The 20308-nt window shown below is 32.4% G+C and overlaps 1 protein-coding gene across 4 annotated transcripts in view; it reads right to left on the bottom strand.

Moving 5' to 3' along the window:
• Positions 1 to 20308, bottom strand: part of LOC135122843 (5'-AMP-activated protein kinase subunit gamma-2-like) — a 120944-nt gene that overhangs the window by 14252 nt on the left and 86384 nt on the right. For 3 of the 4 annotated variants that reach the window (XM_064047294.1, XM_064047293.1, XM_064047295.1), the window contains exons 7-8: positions 10864 to 10912; positions 3461 to 3598 (exon numbers count right to left, since the gene is read on the bottom strand). In XM_064047294.1, coding sequence (XP_063903364.1) covers positions 3461 to 3598; positions 10864 to 10912 — 187 coding nt within the window. The remainder of the gene's footprint in view (positions 1 to 3460; positions 3599 to 10863; positions 10913 to 20308) is intronic. The other variant, XM_064047296.1, reaches the window with a different exon arrangement.

Here is a 20308-nt window from a genome sequence, read left to right as displayed (position 1 = left end):
GTAAATGGACAAATTCTGATTAATGATTTACTATGTTTCCGATAACCTTAAAACGTTTCAGCACTCGGTTTTGCAATTGCAAAGTTAAATTTTATTGTAAAATGTTGTTATAAAATTTTGATTTTTGTTACAAAAATGGATGTCTAGGATAAAAAACTAACACGGATTCATAAGCTACAAGTGGAGAAGCATGTTATTTTATAAAATCTAAATTACATTTACTATTGTAAAAGTTGGAGACGACGTCATATTATGATTGGTAGGGATAATCAGACAAATTTTGGTTAGCGTTTTACCATCTAAACGATATTCCTAACATTTATACAAAATTTGACAACAATCGGTCCAGTAGTTTAAAAGACTATCTGATTAATGAAAGTCGACACAGATGCGGACAGACGACACGCAGACAGGCGAAACGAGAGATATTCTATAGATTATGAAACATCGAAAAAACATAAAAATGGCAAATCGTTCGATGGATTTTTTTAGTTTTTTAATTATTTGGAATTAAATCTCTATAAAAAGTAAAAATTTATTAATCTTAATTATGTTTATTCAGTTTTTGAAAAATAAAGAGAATTTATTTTCATTACTAAATAATAATAATGGTGTAATATGTTTACACTATTCTGCTCGGATATTTTTAAATAACGTTTAGTTGTATCTGTTCTTAATATAAAACATTCGTCTGGGCAATAGACAGAACTTGCCTCGCCCTTGAAGTATAGTACAACAAATACAGCTTCTTCGAAAAACTGGTTTTGCGAATTTTATTTTTTTATGATAATCCCTTAAGTTAAAAAGGTCGCGGCAGATTTATAAACCACAAGTTTAGGGGTATGTTATTTTATAAATTTTAAATCGCATTTACTAGGCCAAATTTTGGTTAGAGTTTTACCATCTACATAATATTCCTAAAATACAAATAAAACTTAACAGTCCGTGTAATAGTTTCAGACATTATTTAATGAAAACAACGCTAAATAGAGACAACAGACAGTAAAAAATCAAAAGAAAATTAGCGTTTTATTTGGTTGCAAACATTTTATTGTAGTGAATGTTCAGTTTATTTTGTACGTAGTCTTGTTCTCACAACAAGAAACTTAAAACATGCTCAAAATAATCAATTGGGGGGATTAACTATGTGTATAGTTTTCTGTGAACAACTCCATGCTTCTTAAAAACATGTTTCACGTGGTAATTTCTTGTAGAGAGAAGAGGATTTTGCAATTAAGCTCTGCCCCCCAGCCCACGACGAACCATAACAATTGAGATAGGGCGGGTGGGCGGGACGTATATGTGCTCTTTTTTTGTCTTTTGTAGAGTAGTTAATGGTTTACTATTAATAACAAATTAAAGAACTAATTTTAATTTACATATCCTCATTCTAGAGAAACGTGTTTGGGAAAGAACTTTTTTTAATTGAGTGAATGTTAACAACGTGAAATTATTACTTTGTCTTTTTGTAGCACAAGAAAAAAAGAAAAGTCTTTCAAAAGATGACAACAGACTTCACAAATAAAACTAGATCGTCTGCCAAAAACGACGATGCGAGATTAATTTCATTGCAAGCCACCGTTGACAGATTAATTATAAATTTCGCAATCAACACTATACAGCCTTTCTGATTGGTGATTACACAAGTAAGGTACGTATCTCTTTTAATCGTTTAACAATATTAAAAGTAAATTCCTGAGTAAACGTTCCAAAACATTCACTTTAGAAAAAAAAAAAAAATTGGAGAGATAATGAGAGTTCTATAGATTATGAATCATTAGTACTAATTCTTCTGAGTGTTGCTAGTTCAGAGAAACTGTTTACCATTTAATTGTACTATTTTTCTATAATTGTAGGAAAATTAGCTGTCTCAATTTATAGCTGAATTAATAAAATAAATCTACCGCGAGTGCAATAAAAAAACACGATCAAAGACAGCTATGACGGAAATTCTATCAAAAACAAATCTTTAAAAATCCATTGCTGGTTTTGATGGTGTTTTTTTTTATTGCTCAGTTGGTATTTTTTAAGCCACTCAAAACAAATTGAAAGATAAACATGTAATATCAAAGCACAAAACAACATTGATCGTCAGGACATATTTTTTAATATCCATCTATTTAATAATTTATGAGATGCCGGCATCAACTTTCAGGGCGGAGATGAATAAACAAATTTTAGCGGATGTTCCGCAATGTGTTTTAACAAAATTGGAAATAATTTCATTTTGTGTAAGCCTAAAAATATAGGTCCCAAACAGTAAAGCAGTGTTTCACCTTAAAATTTTAAAGGGAGATTTCCGGTAACAAAATTCTGCGATGGTGTTTTTTGGAAAGGATGGGTGAACAAAAGTGTAGCTGAAATTTCAAAGTATTGCATAATGTCTAATAAAATTGGCAACGCAGAGAGACTTAGAGGCAGCCAGACGACAGACAGAAACAGGACACCGACATTTTCGTGTGGTGGTGAAACGTAACACTAAACATTCGTCAAAATGATGTTTAGACCGCCGAGAAAGTGAAAATAGCTTGAAAGCATCCTACATTTAAATATAAAAGAATAAAAACTTGTTTGAGAAAATTATTGCAAAACTCAATCCAAACAAGAACATTTGAAATTTATTATAGTGGAAGGCGGCACGTCATCATTTTGTAATTAAAAAGAATAAAAAAAGGTGATTCATTTGGCTCAGCCACAGTCTGTCGTACCTGCTGCACTTCTAAATTAAATATAAACACTTATAAGCTATTTTAATGACAATAATTGAAAGACCTTGCCAACCAGTTGCCAAAATCTAATCGTAAATTAACACCAGGTGTATACTGCAACGTAGCTTGGAGATGAAGCAAAAACCCAACAAGACAAGAACCGATACAGATCAAACTAATTTCGTTAAAAAAAAGAAGAAATTTTTGTATATCAGTTTCATGGTACCTTGCTTATATTTTTGTACACATTTTGTATTTGAAATCTTCATAACTTTCTTGACATAATTATAATTATTGTCAGTTTGTTCTTAATTTCGTGTTGACGAAAATTTTTTGCCAAACTCATCATATCGCTTTTAAAAAAAGAAAAAATAGATTTTGAAAATGAATTTTTAAAACAAAGACGTCACGAGTGCTTACGCGATTCCTTAGTTCACACGCAAATTTTGCTTCCAGCTTCCTACACGCGCTGTCTATTTACAAGATAAATTGATTTAATCCTTCCCTGGTTAATTTTAAGTAAGTGATAAAAATTTGTAAACACTGAATTGCGACTGTGTAGAATCTCCTTCTGACTCGACTTTCGGAAAATCCATGACACGGCCTGCATTTTTTTCTGCGTTTAATTGGCAAAAATTCAAGGTGTTTGCGGCTCGGGAAGTAAACAAACGGAAAAGGAGTTATTTATAGTTGTTAACGTTTAAAGTTAATCGGTTATAATGAGTTAAGTACGCACATAACCACAATCTTACCATTGTAGACCAAGGCGAAAAAGGCCTTCTTGACCAGCAGCTGCGTGTCGAAGACGACCAACTTGGCAGAAGTCGGAATGAGATCATAGCACTTGTGGAACTTGAAGAATTTGACGAATATTTGAGATTCATCCTCTTCTGAAACAAGCAAAACACATATTATTTCCAAAATAACACGCACCGCACTGTAAATACACATTCGAACGGAATCTTTCAATCAAACGTTCGTGGAAAAGGAAAAATCAAAACAGTTTAAAACCGTCAATGATCGAATTAATCCCACACGAAACATCAATCAAGCAAGCTTAAAATAAGCTCCAACTGGTGGTACATTTTTTTTTATACCTTGTTCGAGGACATCTGCTAACCACTCTTTATACGCCTGAGAGACGTTCTCGAACTCTTTGATTTCATCGATGCTATAAAAGTCCTCCTCCTCTTCGATGGTGGGCAAATACAGACGAACATGATTTGAGAAAATGTGCAAGCGTAACATGCCCAACGTCACCCACCCACATCGCACAGAACACCTTCTACCGCTAACTTGTCAAAGAAGCAATCTGTCACAGGAGGTTAAGACCGGTGAAAATGATCACTAAGAAAAATCACCGCATGGTTGCCAACAGAACACACGGATTTAAGAGTCCGATAACCACTCAACTAACTGCCAAAATGTTCTTTTTCATTTAACAAGAAATAAAGCGACATCGCAAGTCCAACACTCAAAAGAAGTTATCAATAGATCAAAAGGTCACATGATTAGCGGAGTTTCGACATGATGAAAGTTCTTCAGTGTTTACAGTTTGCGATCATATCAATAACAACAAAATAAAAAACAACGACAAAAAATACGAGCTGCTCGAGATTTAGTGTTCCAGATTTATTACACAATCAGTTGTTGGAAACAATAACAAAACGGAGAATAGAAAAAAGTGTAAACTTCGCGTGGTCTGAGGAAGTGAATGTTTGTAAAGAGCAGCTTTATTTAAATTGAGCTCGGCGAAGAAGTTTTCTCAAGGGTGATAAAACACTTTTTTACTTTATTAAATTTAATACACCGAAGCAGAATTTACTAACATTCGCGTAAGGAGCCCCGTACAACACTGACTGTGGAAAACGTCAAGCTATTATTGGCGATGGACCAGCTGCCAAAATACTGAACTAGCGTCGCCAGTAGTCGATATCATTAGCGGAAAATGTTGTTATTCGGTCCTTGGTGACATGGTTTTACGCTAATTAACAAGCAAAATGCCTTGAATTAATATCTTCGGTGTATAGTGTCGCAAAAGCGCGGAGCAAAATTTTGGTTTTGGGCGCCCTCTATACTTAACAGCCACACACAACGATTCCTTAAAGTTTACGAAAAACAAACTTTTAATAGCATAATCAATACACACAATTTCTGGTTTCTGACATTTCCTTTAGTTTCTAATTAAACAGGTGGACGTTTCTGTACAAACAAAGCTCCACCAACACATGTGCCATTGTGTGTTTTAGTGTTGCATCTGCACTGTTGAAACTAGTTACAGTGAACATGTGCACTTTAGAGGGTCAGTGTATTTGATCTCGTTGATATAATGTCAAAGGTGAACTAACACAATTAAATTATAGTTATTATAATCGAATTCTTTATGGTCCTTTGATTCGCGGGTTGGATTTACACATCTATTTTCGGGTTCATTATCAAGTTCATTATCGACTTTTAAGTCATACAAAATTAATAAAGGTCTTTGTATTCGTCCGTGAAGCGTACATTATTGATGACAATTTGATAAACCTGACGTCCCTCCGGAAGTCCAATGTGTTTATTAATTATTAAATTAGTTTCAAGAGCTCTGTCGGTTCCTGGCATCTTACATTTCGCTTTGATAAATTGCGGAATGTTGGGTTCGACCAAGTACCCATTTGTTTCCCGTTTCAACAAACTCTGATTAAAAAGGAATGCATGTCTTCCTGTTTTCCGGTTCACTAAGTTTTTTAATATTCCGAAGCTCAGTTCCAGTTCCATTCAAAGGTATATGAAAAATTCTGTCGCAAACCTTAATAAAAGTGCACTGCGTGTCGCAAACTGACCTATTTTTAGAATGGAAATTTAGACATGACAGCACAAGAGAAAAATTGCGCTAAAAGCAAGAATTTGAAGTCCAATTATTTTCTTAAAGTGCGTAACTTGCAAAAACGTAACGTTATCTTGCGTATCACTAAATAAAAATCTGTTCTATCTAGTTTGAGTCGTATTGGTCAATGTTGGTTGTATTTTCATAATAAAAAAAATTGACATGGCTTCAAAGCAACACACTTTCAAATACAAATTTTGTAAAATTTCCAAGATCAGAGGTGAATCTCGCCCGAAATTATAATTTCATTCATTCGCCTCATTGGTATGCATTATATCTATTCCCTTAGAACACGTTCCAAACTCATTAAACTGGCTTAAAAGAGCCTCATTTTAAAAATATTTTGCTGCGATAAAAAGAAAACCAGCAACCTATTAATTGTCATGTCAGACGAAAATAAATTCCACAATCACTTTATATCTCAGTTTCCCATAAATTATTCACCCCGTGCCAAGTCCAATTTTTCTAACAACTGAAAGTGCAAGTGTTTGCCAAATGAAAAAAAAAAAAAAAAAAACTCGTGGCAAATATGAAATTGCCCTCGAACCTCGCCATGCATAAATAGGTTAACCTGCACCTGGAATAACCACCGATCTATAAATAGACCTCGTCTACTAAATATAATCATCCTGCATTAACCGATATATTGCAGGAAAACGAGCGAAGTGCAGCTGTATATGAAACGTAACGAGATGATCGACTTCTTTGCGGCTCTGGCCAGCTGCCTAAATTTCTCCATAAAAAATATATTAATACATTGTAACTAAAAAGGTGTTTCCTGTGACATTAACTGTGCTTCGCGGTATCGATCCCGTGACCATTTTTACGGTTTTGTGCGTTGCAAACGACACAGATTTTGACCCAGTTTTGAAAGTTGACTTAATAGCATTGTGGGGGAGTAATTAAATACGGACAAACAAGCAGGAATAATCAATTTTGTGGGTTTGCAAGTGTTGGTTTAATAGAAACGTCACTCGCACTTACCGTCGGTACTAAGTCCAGCTTTTATGTTTGTCAGTCAATCATCCGAAGTGAATATTCAATGATAGGCAACAAACAAATTAAACTTTAAAATGTAACCTTGGGAATACATTGAAATTCAATGGAACATGTGTGTTTGCAAAAAAAAAACTGTTTGGTGTTCAATTATTGTTGAAATTGTATGATTTTCGGTCGAGGGGTAGACGGGGGTGTGTTACTGACTCATATGGAACTGGAGTTTAAGAGCTTTTTTCCCTTATATAAAACGAAATCGATTTATTTTTGCTGTTGTGAACAAAATTCTAAAAGAAACATGACGGGTTACGTATAAGCCGATCGTTGTAGGGTACAATATAAAATAACCTCATTTGACATACACCTTGTAAAACTTTTATGACTTAAGCGGCTTAAGCCAAAGCACCCTTATAAGTCAAACTGGCTATTGTATTACTTAACTCAGTTCACAGCTCCATTATGCCAACAATGGACAGTAATAATCCTTGCGGTTCGGGTCCATACAGCTTACAATAGCCAGTTTGACTTATACGGGTGGTTTGGCTTAAATCATAAAAGTTTTACAAGTTGTATGTCAAGTGAGGTTACTTTACATAAATTTCCGGGTTTGAAAATTAACAACTATGTATTTCGTAGCATCAAAAAAAAAACCCACCCGGTACCGCACACTACCGTACTCTAGGGGACTATGAAACGTCGAGAGTAGATTACGCTCGAGAAGTAAAAAGATATAAATATACAGAGTGAGTCACCAAGTACACGATGCTCGATATCTCATTATTAATTATATCAGATATACAACAAAAAGTCAAAGACCAAGGTTGTATGGTTGTACAGACTATATTAGGGCTAAAACTAGTTTCGCATATGTAGAGTGTTCTGTTTTTAAGGTGTAACACACAACTTAGTTTTTTTTTTTAATGAAACACCCTATGTATTTGTACATATTCTCATTAGCCTCATCCTAGGCTTTATAACTATTGTTGATTTTTGAAATTCCGATGGGGACGTTGCCATTTTATTCCAATTTTCTTAAAATTTTTTGGCAATGGAAGGGTCCACAAAAAATTGCAATAGGGTTAATGTAGGAAGACATAAGACACAATACATGATCGTCTTCCGGGTTGAAACCGTGTAAATTGAGTTTTTGGGCTCAACGTTTCGCACACTTTCGTAAGCATCTTCAGGAGCAGGGTTATATATAGTGGGAAAAGAGCACGGTAACTTAGTATGTTACACGGTTCCAACCCGGTAAAACGATCATGTATTGATTCCGACCGTGGAAGCCTCCGAAATTATTTACATAAGACACAAATTGCAAGAACAACATTTTGTGGAAGGATAAATAAAGGTACGCGCTTGGTTCTGGTATCAATTAAATCAAATTTTAATAAACAGAGTGTTCATAACTAAATCTAAAACTCTTGCTATTTTCAAATATAGATCTTTTACAAATCGACCACCCTGTACTTTATTACTGTATCTTACTCAACTACTACATACTTAACAAATTAAAAAATCACAGTAACCATCAACTTTAAATATAGAAAATACCTAACAAAAAGGAAAGAACAAAAAAAGTGAATAAGATGCAGATTTTTGTGAACCCCTCCAATTGGAATAACCTGGCACGTATTTCAAAAATAAACTGTAGTTGTACGTAATGTTTCATTAAAAAAAAAGACAGTTGTGTTACTCCTTAGAAAGAACACTTTGTATAGTTAAAAATAATTATAGAGTATAGTCCTCAAAGAACCGTACAATTTTAGATAATACATGGTGATATCATATATAAGTGCCCCTTTTAACAACATTCAATTGAGATCATTTCATAAGGTGTATTGTAACGGGTGATCAAAAAGTTTTCAGATTAGAGTTGGCCATGGAAATATTTCTCATGTCTTTGATTAAACTGTAAACGTCAAAAAATCAAATTTTTGAATTACAAATGAAGTTATGCATGACGTTTGCAGTTTCATCGAAGACAATGACAAATATTTCCAAGACCAACTCTAATAACTGGTTATATAAATTCTTAATACTGCGACATAAGTGAATAAAAACACTCATATTAAAAATGGCAAAAATAACTGATTGATCTGAGATTTAACTAACCCTGTATATTTGGAGTGGAAAATTAATAGACACAAAAAAGAAATCCAGAAGAGAAATTAGATTAAGAAATGCTCGTAGATATAAATGTTGCCGATTTTTATATTTCACGAGGAAAATTGGAAGCAAGTAGTTATAAACTCGAACTTTTTTAAAAAGGACCTTCATTGCTCATACTCAAATTTACGTTTTTCCATTAGCTTAATGAATTTTTTTGCAAAATATTATTTTCATTTGGATTTTCAGACATATACCGGGTGTAATAGTTCATCAACTACAACGTAATATTTGTTATTCGAAAAGAAAGATACAAATTTTAAACCAGTTATAAAATGTTTTATTAAAAAAAAGAAACAAATAAAAACAACATAATAATTAATGTTCAAAATTTTAAACTTCAGCCTTCTCAAGTAATTAAGATATCAAATGGAGCAAGTAAATTGGAACAGCCGGTATACTACCACTATTACTTAGTTTGTTGCTGCTATAGATTAAAGTTAAAGTTAGCAGTAATAACAATATCGAAGGATGGCATCAAAAACAGAACTTATTATTTGCCCTTTCTAACTTAAAAAAAAAATGTTCTAAGGTTATTTACACAGAACTTCCCTCGCCCCTGTAGTACAATCCTGCAAATCCCGCTGTTGCTTATAAGTTAAAAAATATATAATAGGTGTAAGTCGCGGCTTACACTTGACACAGTGTAAGCCGCGACTTTCGAGTTACTAGCACATGGCTCTAACCACTGTACCACTAGGCGTTGGTATGCAGTCCGCTTATATTAGTATATATTATATAAGATTGTTATAGAATTTGATTTTTTTTTTCTGAAACTCTGGATGCTTAGGGGAACAACTCAGACAGATTCATAAACCACATATATTTGAGATGACGTCATCAAATTGTTGTGGGTATGACGCTTAAACAAAATCAAATTTTCTAAACTATTTACCAAAATACATATTCCTAATTCGTGTGAAATAATACACAAATAGCTTGCTAATTTATGTAATTTGTTAAAAATATCCTGCCATAACATTATACATATTATATATTTTATTCTTAAACATTATAAAAATCGAAGTCATAAAAATTTAAAAACAGGAAATTTTAGAGAAGCTTATAATCAATGTACCTCATAAACTGTTGCAATAAATGTACTAAATGACTTTATAATTATGTTTATATTTTTTCTACAGTAACGCTTTCAGAATTTGATTTATCTCTGTTCCGTAACTAGTTTTTTTAGTGTATAATAAATTGCAAAACATTGACACCAATACGGTCAGTAATCCGACAGTTTTAGGTATATTTTATATAAAAACGTATAAAACGGAAATTTTTTTTTCGAAGTAAATGTTCCAAATATCACAATAAAGAGGACTTTTTGTAACTTCGATGGTTATTTTTAGTGATAAAAAAAGAAAGTACGTTTCAGTTGAGACTTTTTTTTTAATATATGACACAAACAGGGTAGTTAATTACATATTTCTCAATAAAACTTTTTTTCATGTCCCACATAAGTTTCTGAACGAATATTACATCCTATAACTTTGACTAAACCATACAAACTTCGTATCCAATCTACATAAATCGAAATTCCATTTGCATACTTAAAAACTCTTTCAAGAAAATTTCAAATTCACCACGACATTAAAGACAACAAGTGCTGATGGCACATTTCATATTCGTCAAAACATTAAAAACAACCTATATCCACAACACAGTCAAGAGGTATTTAGAGCAGAGGTATTTGAATACACTCCAAAAACTTGTCTGCACATTCTGAAAATATTTTTGAATTTTTTCTCGCCTAAATACTTTTTAAGGAATGTTGATTATTATTATATAAAACTCACAAAATGTGTTTTAAAATTTTCGCGAATATGTAATTACTAAACTTCCGCTGATAAACTAATTATCTCGGAGTTTGTTCCGTCACCTAATGCAAAGCATAACAAAATTGTTATTCATTAATTACTGCATCGGAGCAACATAAACACATTCACACAACTTCCTAGCTATTAATAGATGTTTGCTAATAGACGAGAACAAATTTAATAAACGGGTGTTGCAATTATTTTAGCTCGAAGTTACTTTTATTGTTAAAATCTAACTCAAAACCTCATGCACCAGTGCTCACAAAGTTCATTAAAACTTAAAAAACAAACAACTTACCTAAATCCGAAATATTGACTTTTTCTAGGAACGGATCGACAACTGGTAACTGAAACAAAGCAACAAGTTACAATGTTATTAATGTAATAAATTAATTAAGCTTTCAATTTTAAACAACTCAATTCAATTACTTCAGACACCAATAATAGCGCAAAACCTTTACCAAAGCCCTTTTGACGAACGCCTTCGGCGACAACAACGGCGGTTTCTTTTTGGCATTAGTGGTAAATCTGGAATACCAATTCCAAATTCCGGAGGTAACAGGCGGCGTGAGGGGCGGCGACGGTGCCGGCGAAATTTTCGAGGCGCTTGAATTACTCTCGAGTGATGAAAACCGCCGAAACATGGTAATTTAGTCCCATCGAACCGTTCGACACATTTTTTATAAATTCCTACGTTTCCGACACGAATAACTTCCTCTCCTTCGAAACAGCGCTTTGGAAATTCATTTTCACTCCCGATTAAATCAACTCGAAACGTCCCGATTTTAGGTTTGTCTGAAACTGAACGATTTGAATTCTAGGAGCTTTTACTTGTAACTATCGCCGACAATGCTTGACCTTGGCCTCCAGTACGCCTGACAAAGGAGAGCTTTTGATGAGAGCGGCCGAACAAAGTTGTCGTTTATTTATTTGTAGGGAGTAGCGAGTAATTGGGATGCGTGCTTGTAGAAGTACTTTTTCGAGTGGATGTTGTGTTTATTTTTAAAACGGAACCAGATGAGGAGACAAGATTCGGCGGTAGCGAGTGTAATTTAACACATTTATTGATTGGACGCGCTGTACGGAGGTGTTGAAATAATACAGGTAATAACGCTCGATTTCCATTTAATTAGACATGTAAAACGTTAATAGGTTTAGGTTTAGTAAGTAGTTACTTCACTCTATTCCATAAAATTGGTTTATAATCGTAGCTAATTACACGTTGACACGACACTATAATCGCGATGGATATAAACATAAATAATAATAATCTTGTTAATTTGGTGAGTAGGAAGTCGTGTTTTCCACGAATGTAATATTAAAAACACAATAATAAAACAAAAAGAAGTTGACAGCAAAACAAGGGTGCAGACTAAATCAGAAAACATCAAAATATATTTTTTTGTTTTTAATTTGCTTTGTGATATTATTTAACTGGAATAATACCGTGATCAAACGAGTGTTTACTCCGGAATTCCATTACTTCCACTTTGAAGTAGTTCTGCTAATAACAAAAATCCAGTGTTGTAAAGCTTCTCAATCTTCTTTGAAAGTTTTGTAGCAGGATTCAACAAACGTGATTTTATTTACAAAGCTAAATACGAAGTACGAAGTTTTACTTCTACCGAGTCTTAAAATTTTATTGCAATTGCGACTGTAAATTCATCAACCACAGTTTACCGTTTTGATGTAACGATCTCTAAACAGACGAAATTTTCGTGGTGCAGCAATGGGTACTTATCCTCTAGATTGAACAAATAAATAGATAAGAACGATTATTTGGGCATTGGCTTTGTAATATTTTTATCCGGATTAAGTGGTTTTTTAATTCCAGTGTAAAGGTAGACAGTACGATAAAGTTGAGATAGACGAAGCTCAGCTATTTATTTTTTCAATAATATGTAACTCTCTTTCGATTTATTTTTATTTTCTTTAGAATTATAGGAGTATTATTGTCACTGACAACTAATATTGTTATAATTTGTAATAACTTTCCTTTTCTTTGAAAATCTCTTTTATTTATACGTTGTGTATTGTTTATTTCTGACGGACCCATTTTTAATATCTATAGGTTACTGTACTTGTGGTTTACGAATCCGCCTTGAGTTTTTACAATAGCCATCCAGATTTTCTCAAAAAAATCCAAGTTATATAGTAACATTTTGCAACAGCATTACATATTAGATAAATTTAAGTTTCGCTCTAATAAAGCAACAAGAAAAGGTGACTCCGGACATCTTTTATAATTTGTAGCACTGATGGTTTAACTGCCTACTATTTTTTTTTTGTTTCTGTCTTAGGTAAGCAAAAATACTTGCTTTCATTAAGACTGTTTTCCTTAAAATATCTCTGCATTTCTTGTACACTCGAAATACTTTATTTTGCGATTTCTGGCATTTTTATTTTTGTAAATAAATTCTTATATACGATATATACACGATTATAAACGATCATACATCACGTTGGCTTTCAAATTTCGTGAATTTTGAGGACACGTCTTGATGATTGATAACAGGCGTCGCCTGTCATAAATTTAATAACCTAACATTTTTAAGCATTTATGGTGTATTTGTTGCTGATAAGTAGAAAATCAATAAGGGTTAGATTTATTGGCTCGACAAAAAAGAGTAAACTAACGACAAAAAAGATGTTTGAAGCACCAATATAATTACAATCTTTTGTATGACAAAAGTATATTTAGTGTTAAAATAGATTATCGAAGGCAAAAGATGATATTAGACGATAAGAAAATATTTTCCACCACAAAAGTGTGAACGTTGAAAAAATTACTTTTGTCGTGAATTCGTTGAAAATGTAGTAGCTATTTTTAATTAAAACTGCTTTAATTAGAAATTAATTGTTATTTTCTTTTGAAGTTGAGTGGAAAATAAACCATTAAGCATTTTTTTGAAAAATGCAAGACGGAAATACTCTGTGGCGTTTCTGCAACGAGAAATTTTATATTATTTCAAATGAAAGGTCAACGGACCTTGTGCCACATGATCGGAAAAAAGGTTGTCTAAAAGGCTATGAAACTTATTTTTGAAATAATGATGTTGACAATAACAAAGAGTTCTTTGTTCAATTTGACATTTTTGGGCAAATAACTGCGAAATAAAGTGTTAAATAATTACAATGCCAACATGACTATTTTAAAAATTAATTCAATGGCTTACTAAAAGACTGTTTTTCGATCATATGACAGCTCAAAACATTGTTTGTTTATTGAGAAACAATGACTATACTACAGCAAATACTCATTTTAAACATCAAATGGGTTTTTCAAAATTTTATATGTCGTTATATGTTTATGCTATAGTAGTTTTCTAACATAATTCAGAGGAACTTGGTGATATTTTCAGTATTTAAAAATGAATTATTTCTCTTTCGGAAAAAAAAAAAACATGTTAACTGATTTATTTTTGTTGCTGCTTGAGAGTGAAAATTCAGCAGCGAAGTGGAATTAACTGAATAACTGATTCACTTTTACCAATAAAGGTATCATCTACATACTCTACTTCAGAAAAAATTAGAAAAAAATGCGGTATATCATTGACGTAGATTAAAAAAAGTAAAGGCGCCAGAATGGAGTCTTGAGGTACCCCATATGTTTGTAAATTCTTTTTTAATTAGATGGTACACCGTGAACAGTGGTGACCACTTGAATTCTATTTGAAAGCATTTTAGCATTCTTTAATCCTAAATAAAATTTATAAATACTCTTTTATCTCACAATTTTTCAAAAAAAAAAATCAAATTAACAACGCAGTAGATAAATTACCACCTGGACTAATATTGTTAGTACTGTTAAAACTCTGCAATAACATTCTGTTATAGAAGTAGTAAAGAATTTGCTACCATTTATGTCTGGTTTATTGTCCTGGCGCTAAATGCGTTACTGCTATATGAGTTTTACAGTTGTAAAGAAACCGTTTGTATGCATACTGCTATATTCAAATTTTTACAAGGACTCCGTTGTACATAATGCATGTGTGACACATGAGATAAATTAAGAAACAATTTTAAAAACAAAAAATCTTGTCATTTCTACAAAATGTCTAAATCATTTCTGCTTGTAAACCAGAGGGACTATCGAATTTTCTTTTTTTAAGAAGATTTTCATCTGGATGAAAAAATCTTGTTTTGCACAATTTTTGTAGCTTTTCAAGCTTTTTGACAGGAATCGTGTTGTGGTAAATCGATCCACGTCGTCAGTTTACATAGGGTCTAGATAAACAATACAGCTCAAGACGCTGGGACCTGGGCCTAGTAAAACTGATCGATCCTGGGAATGTTTGGTTAATAGTTATAGCCGCTTTAGCATAAACACCGTTAAATTTTTTTGCTTGCCATATTTTCGAGGTCGTAACACTCTTGCAAAATAATATTTCATTTGTCACTTGCCAAAGTTGCTTTCCGGCTTTTTAAATTTAGCTTAAACAAACGACTCTTCAAAGACTTATTCCCATAGAAAAAGTACTAAAAGTTTCCATCAACAAACAATCGAAACTATTTATTGTAGTCCCGAGATAATATTTCGTGATGTCATAATTAGTATCAAAATCCACGTCTGTAACTGGTTTTAAGATTAAAAAAATTGTTCAATATGAATACAAAATCGGATGTGTTTATATCTGCTTGTCATTCTTGATGACTATTGTAGAAACTTCAATTTCCATTTTCATCAATAATCTGAAGCACGTCAGTGAAACAACAAAGAGCTAATTTTACACCAAAACAAAGAGTGACCACTCTCACATGATGTGGTTGAAGGTCCATTCTCTCGTCAATTATTTCTAACGAAATTACTTAAATACAGTAGGTGGTAATGAGCAACAAATTAGCCACTCTATTTAACATTGAAATTTATTAAAGGTTGTTGATACTCTAATCGCTCCCGAGCCGTTGAAAGCATGTAGATGAGCTCTCCGGTAATTTAAAACTTTATGCAAAAATAAAGTAATGACCAAATTAACAAGTTTAACGAGTTTAATCAAATAATCAACAGAACACCAATACGATTACCGCAGACGCCTACCACACTTTACACTTGAATAGTCTTCATGCAAAGCAGCTTTACTTTAGAAATAAGACCTGTCCAAAAGCATTGACTGAAGATATCATAAAAACAACTATTATGTCATCGCGATCATCTTAAAAACTTTTCGCTCACGTTGTTCTCCCCTCAAGGTCGCCTACCGTAAACAATAACATTACTGTTGCCAATATTTCTGTGCCTGTGAACATTCGTATCTTGGCTTTTATTTAAAATTCGATAGCGAATGTCAATATTGGACCATATTATCTGTTATTTCTATGTTATCTAAACACAAACATGATGAACCGGCAAGAAAAGACGTAGGCGACTAATTAAACCTCGTAAAAGCATGAAATTGAATTTCTGGACGACTCGCTGGGTTATTCTAAATAAGTCCTACGTATCCGTCAGCGGAAAACGCCTAGGGGAGGGCGGCAAAATTTGGAGCTAAAAGGATATTGGTTTAAGAAATCGCTTCTTTGCCAGAAGGTGAAAGTTTAAATGCGTGTAAAACGATAACACCAACAAGGTTCATGAAAACTACTTATTTTTGATAGATTCACGGTACCCTGCGGCGTCTCAGCACGGCGACCGATAACCCCGATAAAGAGCCGAAGATTTGAGAACATTATTTGTGTATAATCAGAAAGAGTGAAGGTTCTGTAGACACATTTAATTTTTACAATTTTACAAAAGTATGCAACGATATTTCAGTTCAAAATATTTATTTTTTATTTATTATTTTTTCAGTAGTCACTATGGTATTTTTTATATCTTGAGTCAAACAAGATGTTTTAACCTTTTAATGAATTATGAAGCAGAAATTATAATTTATGCTTGTTTTGTAAAACACGATTTTTCTCATTTACATAAATACAAGAAAACAAGAACATTATCAATAATTTAAAATTTCCTTGTCGATACATGATTCAGGCAAATGAACTCACAATTCTTCATGTTTCTGCCACCTTGTATTTATATGGTTTTCAAAATCTGGACAATGAAAAAATGTGCTACATCTAATTAAGTCTTTCCCTTCATAACCGTAAAAATATACGAGTTCTAATAAATCGAGTTTAGGTTCATTTCAAACTACAAACTTGCCAGGAACACAACATTTTGCATAAATTGTATACAAACGATAGTACACATAGTAACACTCAGTCGGTGTATCATGTTTGTTCCTTAATCAGAATAAAAATTGGTCAAATATTCTGACCAATTTTTATCGATGTAATTACAAAAACAAAATTACACAAACACAATTTTTTGTTTCGTTTTTCAATGTCAAGCACACATTAGAAAAACAATGTAAAATACACCAGTAATTAGTTTTTTCCTTAATGACTGCGGGCCGCTATTTTATCACTGATTTATTATTACTTATTGGCCATTGTATTGCAATATTTTATGGATAATTAAAGGTTTTGTGCTTTGTTGTGATACCAAAAAAATAAGTCTTAGTATACAAAGCATGTACAAATATTCTAAAGTATTATTTATAATTTTCAAAAACTCATATCTTAGTGTCTACACAAAAAATGCTGTTGTTTTATTTCTGCATATGAATTATCTGACTATAAATTTTGGTTAGCATCTACATGATATACATACAAAATTCGAGAACAATCGATCCAGCAGTTACGGAGATTACGTGTCTAATAAAAATGGATACAGATACCAGACAGACAAACAGACAGACAGACGGAAACGCGATACCTCTTTTTTTCGTACTGCAGAGGTCATGAAACGTCGAGAAAATATAAAAATGGCAATTCGTCCGATGGACTCAATTACTATACTTACGCTAACGCTCGGGAAGTAAAAACAAAGCTATGACTATGAAAGGTACATTTTCAACTTGAAGAAAATTGGATTAACTTGGCAACGTCGCGTTATTTCAAAAACACTGCTGCTTAACAAGCGATAAAATATAAAAATAAATATGTATAATTGAAAATCATTTTAATTGATCCACTTTGTGGCTCACCCTGTATATTTGAACTATGTTATAATGGTATAGCCAGGTGTGTCCAAATCGTCTTATATCGATTGCTCCTCGTTGTTTAATATTTTAAAACATTATTGGAAAAAATCGTATTAAAAAAATGATTTTTTTTTAAATCACGATTTTTTAAATTTTATTTTTTTTTAGTTTTTCATATATTTTGAATTAAAGCTCCTAAAAGCAGCAAGAAAAATCGAAAGTTTTATTAAATTTTGTATTAAATAAATCGAGGCTCATTCATAAACCACGCGTTATTTTATAAAATTTAAATAGCATTTACTATGCACAATTTTTAGGTGACGCCATCAAATTGTTGGTGTGGAGAATTTGACAAATTTTGGTTATCGTTTTACTATCTACACGATTTTCCTTAAATACATATGTAGGTATAAATAAAACTTGATAAGAATCAGTCTAGTAGTTTCAGAGATTATCTGTCTAACAAATCCAATCCCAGACGAAAGACGCCAGACAGATAGACGCAAACGGGAGACCTATTTTTTCATACTCCGGAAGTCATGAAACGTCGAGAAAACCACAGCTTACACTCGGAAAATAAAAAATCAAAAGGAAATTCGAAGTTTAGATTGTTGGAAATATCTTATTTTAGTGTCTAATTTATTTTGACTTAAACTGCATTTAAGGAGGCCGTAATATGCATTTTATATTTTCGTAACCAAATGATTTAAATCGGGCCAACTCTTTTGTGGCGTTGTCATTACATATTTAAAACATGTAATATATTTATTGTTATGAAATTCTAAATGTCGACATCTTGCACTATACAATGCGAGAGCATTTTTTTTTTTTAATTTATTCTCATATATTTTTTAAATTTTGAAATTTTTGCATTACGTATTTAAAAAAAATCAATACCAGAATTATTTATGGAAATTTTGAAACGCGGTTTCCACCACTGTTTTCAACTCACAAAACTTAGAAATCTGACCAGATATATTTTCGATTTTATTTGCTGAACCTGACATACAGTAAAAAGAGCGTCTGGTTGATTTCTAGAGTTTTGCAAGCTGAAAACGGTGTTGAAACTGCGTTCCGAAATATCCATAAATAATTAAGACATTGATTTTTAAAGATACGTTACACAAAAATTTCACTAAAATTTAAAAATAAACTGTTTTCAACAAAACGGCCCTAGTGTTGTATAAAGAAAGTTGCGAACAAGTTATATTTAAAATTTCACAACCATAAGTCTGTTAATAATGGAGATATTACATTCTGAAAATGTACTGAAAATATTTTTTTGTCAAATTCCTAGGCTTTACACCATTAACAATTAGTTTTATACATTCTAGATCTAGATCATCCAGACGTATTCAAGCGTGAATAAATCTGGCTAGTTCTGGTGGCTAAAAATTTTAAGCGTAGGCAGAAGCTTAGAAAACGTTCCGACTTTTCCATCAAAACTTGACTGATGACAAAAGAAAACGTGACACAAATTTATAATCCACAGATTTTTACCTTTATTGGTACCAAAGACACTGATTTAAAATTAGGGATTCTTAGTATTCTTTAAACCGCATTATTAAAAAAATCCCAAAGTTACTTACACAGACCTTCCCTCGCGCTTGAAAAACAATCCAACAAATCCAGTTAGATAAATTATTAAAAACATATTTTTTGAAGGGATAATGAGAAAATTTTGATTAACGATTTACCATGCTTTAGACAACATTAAAACATTTGTAAAATTTCAAAACATTAATTTCTGCAATTTTAGCTTACATTGTCCAGTAAAACGTTACACAATTCTGATTTTTTCCAAACATCTGGATGTCTAAGGTAAAAAATTAAGGCAGATTCATAAACCACCGGTGTGAAATTTAAGCAGTATTTACCATGCAAAATGTTGATATGATGTGCTCAAATTGTCAGTCGGGGTAATCGATTAAATTTTAGTTAACGTTTCACCATCTACACAATATTCCTAAAGCACGTTACAACTTCACAACAGTCAATTTAGTAGTTTCGGGGATATTTTGTCAAATAAAATCGCCAACAGATTACAGACAGGTTTAAACGGGAGACCTAGTTTTCATAATCTAGAGATCATGAAATGTCGAGAAAAATATTCCCCGTACAATATATTGTCCATAAACGGAAAAGCTGTTGTAAAATTCTTGTTAGTTCATTTGAAATGCGGCAAGTTTAAACAGTTTTTTTAGATAAAATACTCCATTAAAACCGAGATATGCACTAAAAATGTAAACGGGTGGGTCCTTAGCAACTAATAGCATATGTATGGTTCAGGTGTTATCAATATTTTTTCATATGTTAATAGAGATATGCAGTATGTTACAATTATAGCTTTTGATAACATTGTTGTTATACATAAAACTTTAAACAGAACTCTATATTTTCATTGTTTTATAAAAGTGTTTCGGTTTCAGTGGATTTAGAAAAATCATCAATTGGACTTTTCTAAAAAACTACATATAAGAAATGACCAAAATAAAGTTAAACATACACAATTTCAAGAATTTGCTGTTAATTTCGCTGTAACACCTTTAGAAACTATTTTCGTCCGTCCCAGTATATAACACCAAATGTTAAAACCTGTACTCATTCCAAATCACACGCACTTCCCCTACCACACCAATCCGTCATTCTTGCAATCAAAACAAACCCATTCGATAAAAATAAATTAAAATCATGTAAATAAAGCGGAATGCGTGATTC

This window comes from Zophobas morio, unplaced genomic scaffold (assembly GCF_036711695.1).
Source record: "Zophobas morio isolate AGI-343-1 ecotype UQ-CSIRO unplaced genomic scaffold, CSIRO_AGI_Zmor_V1 ptg000005l, whole genome shotgun sequence".
Classification (NCBI taxonomy): domain Eukaryota; kingdom Metazoa; phylum Arthropoda; class Insecta; order Coleoptera; family Tenebrionidae; genus Zophobas; species Zophobas morio.
Note: the sequence above shows the minus strand (reverse complement) of the source record. Positions and strands in the feature narration are given on the sequence as shown.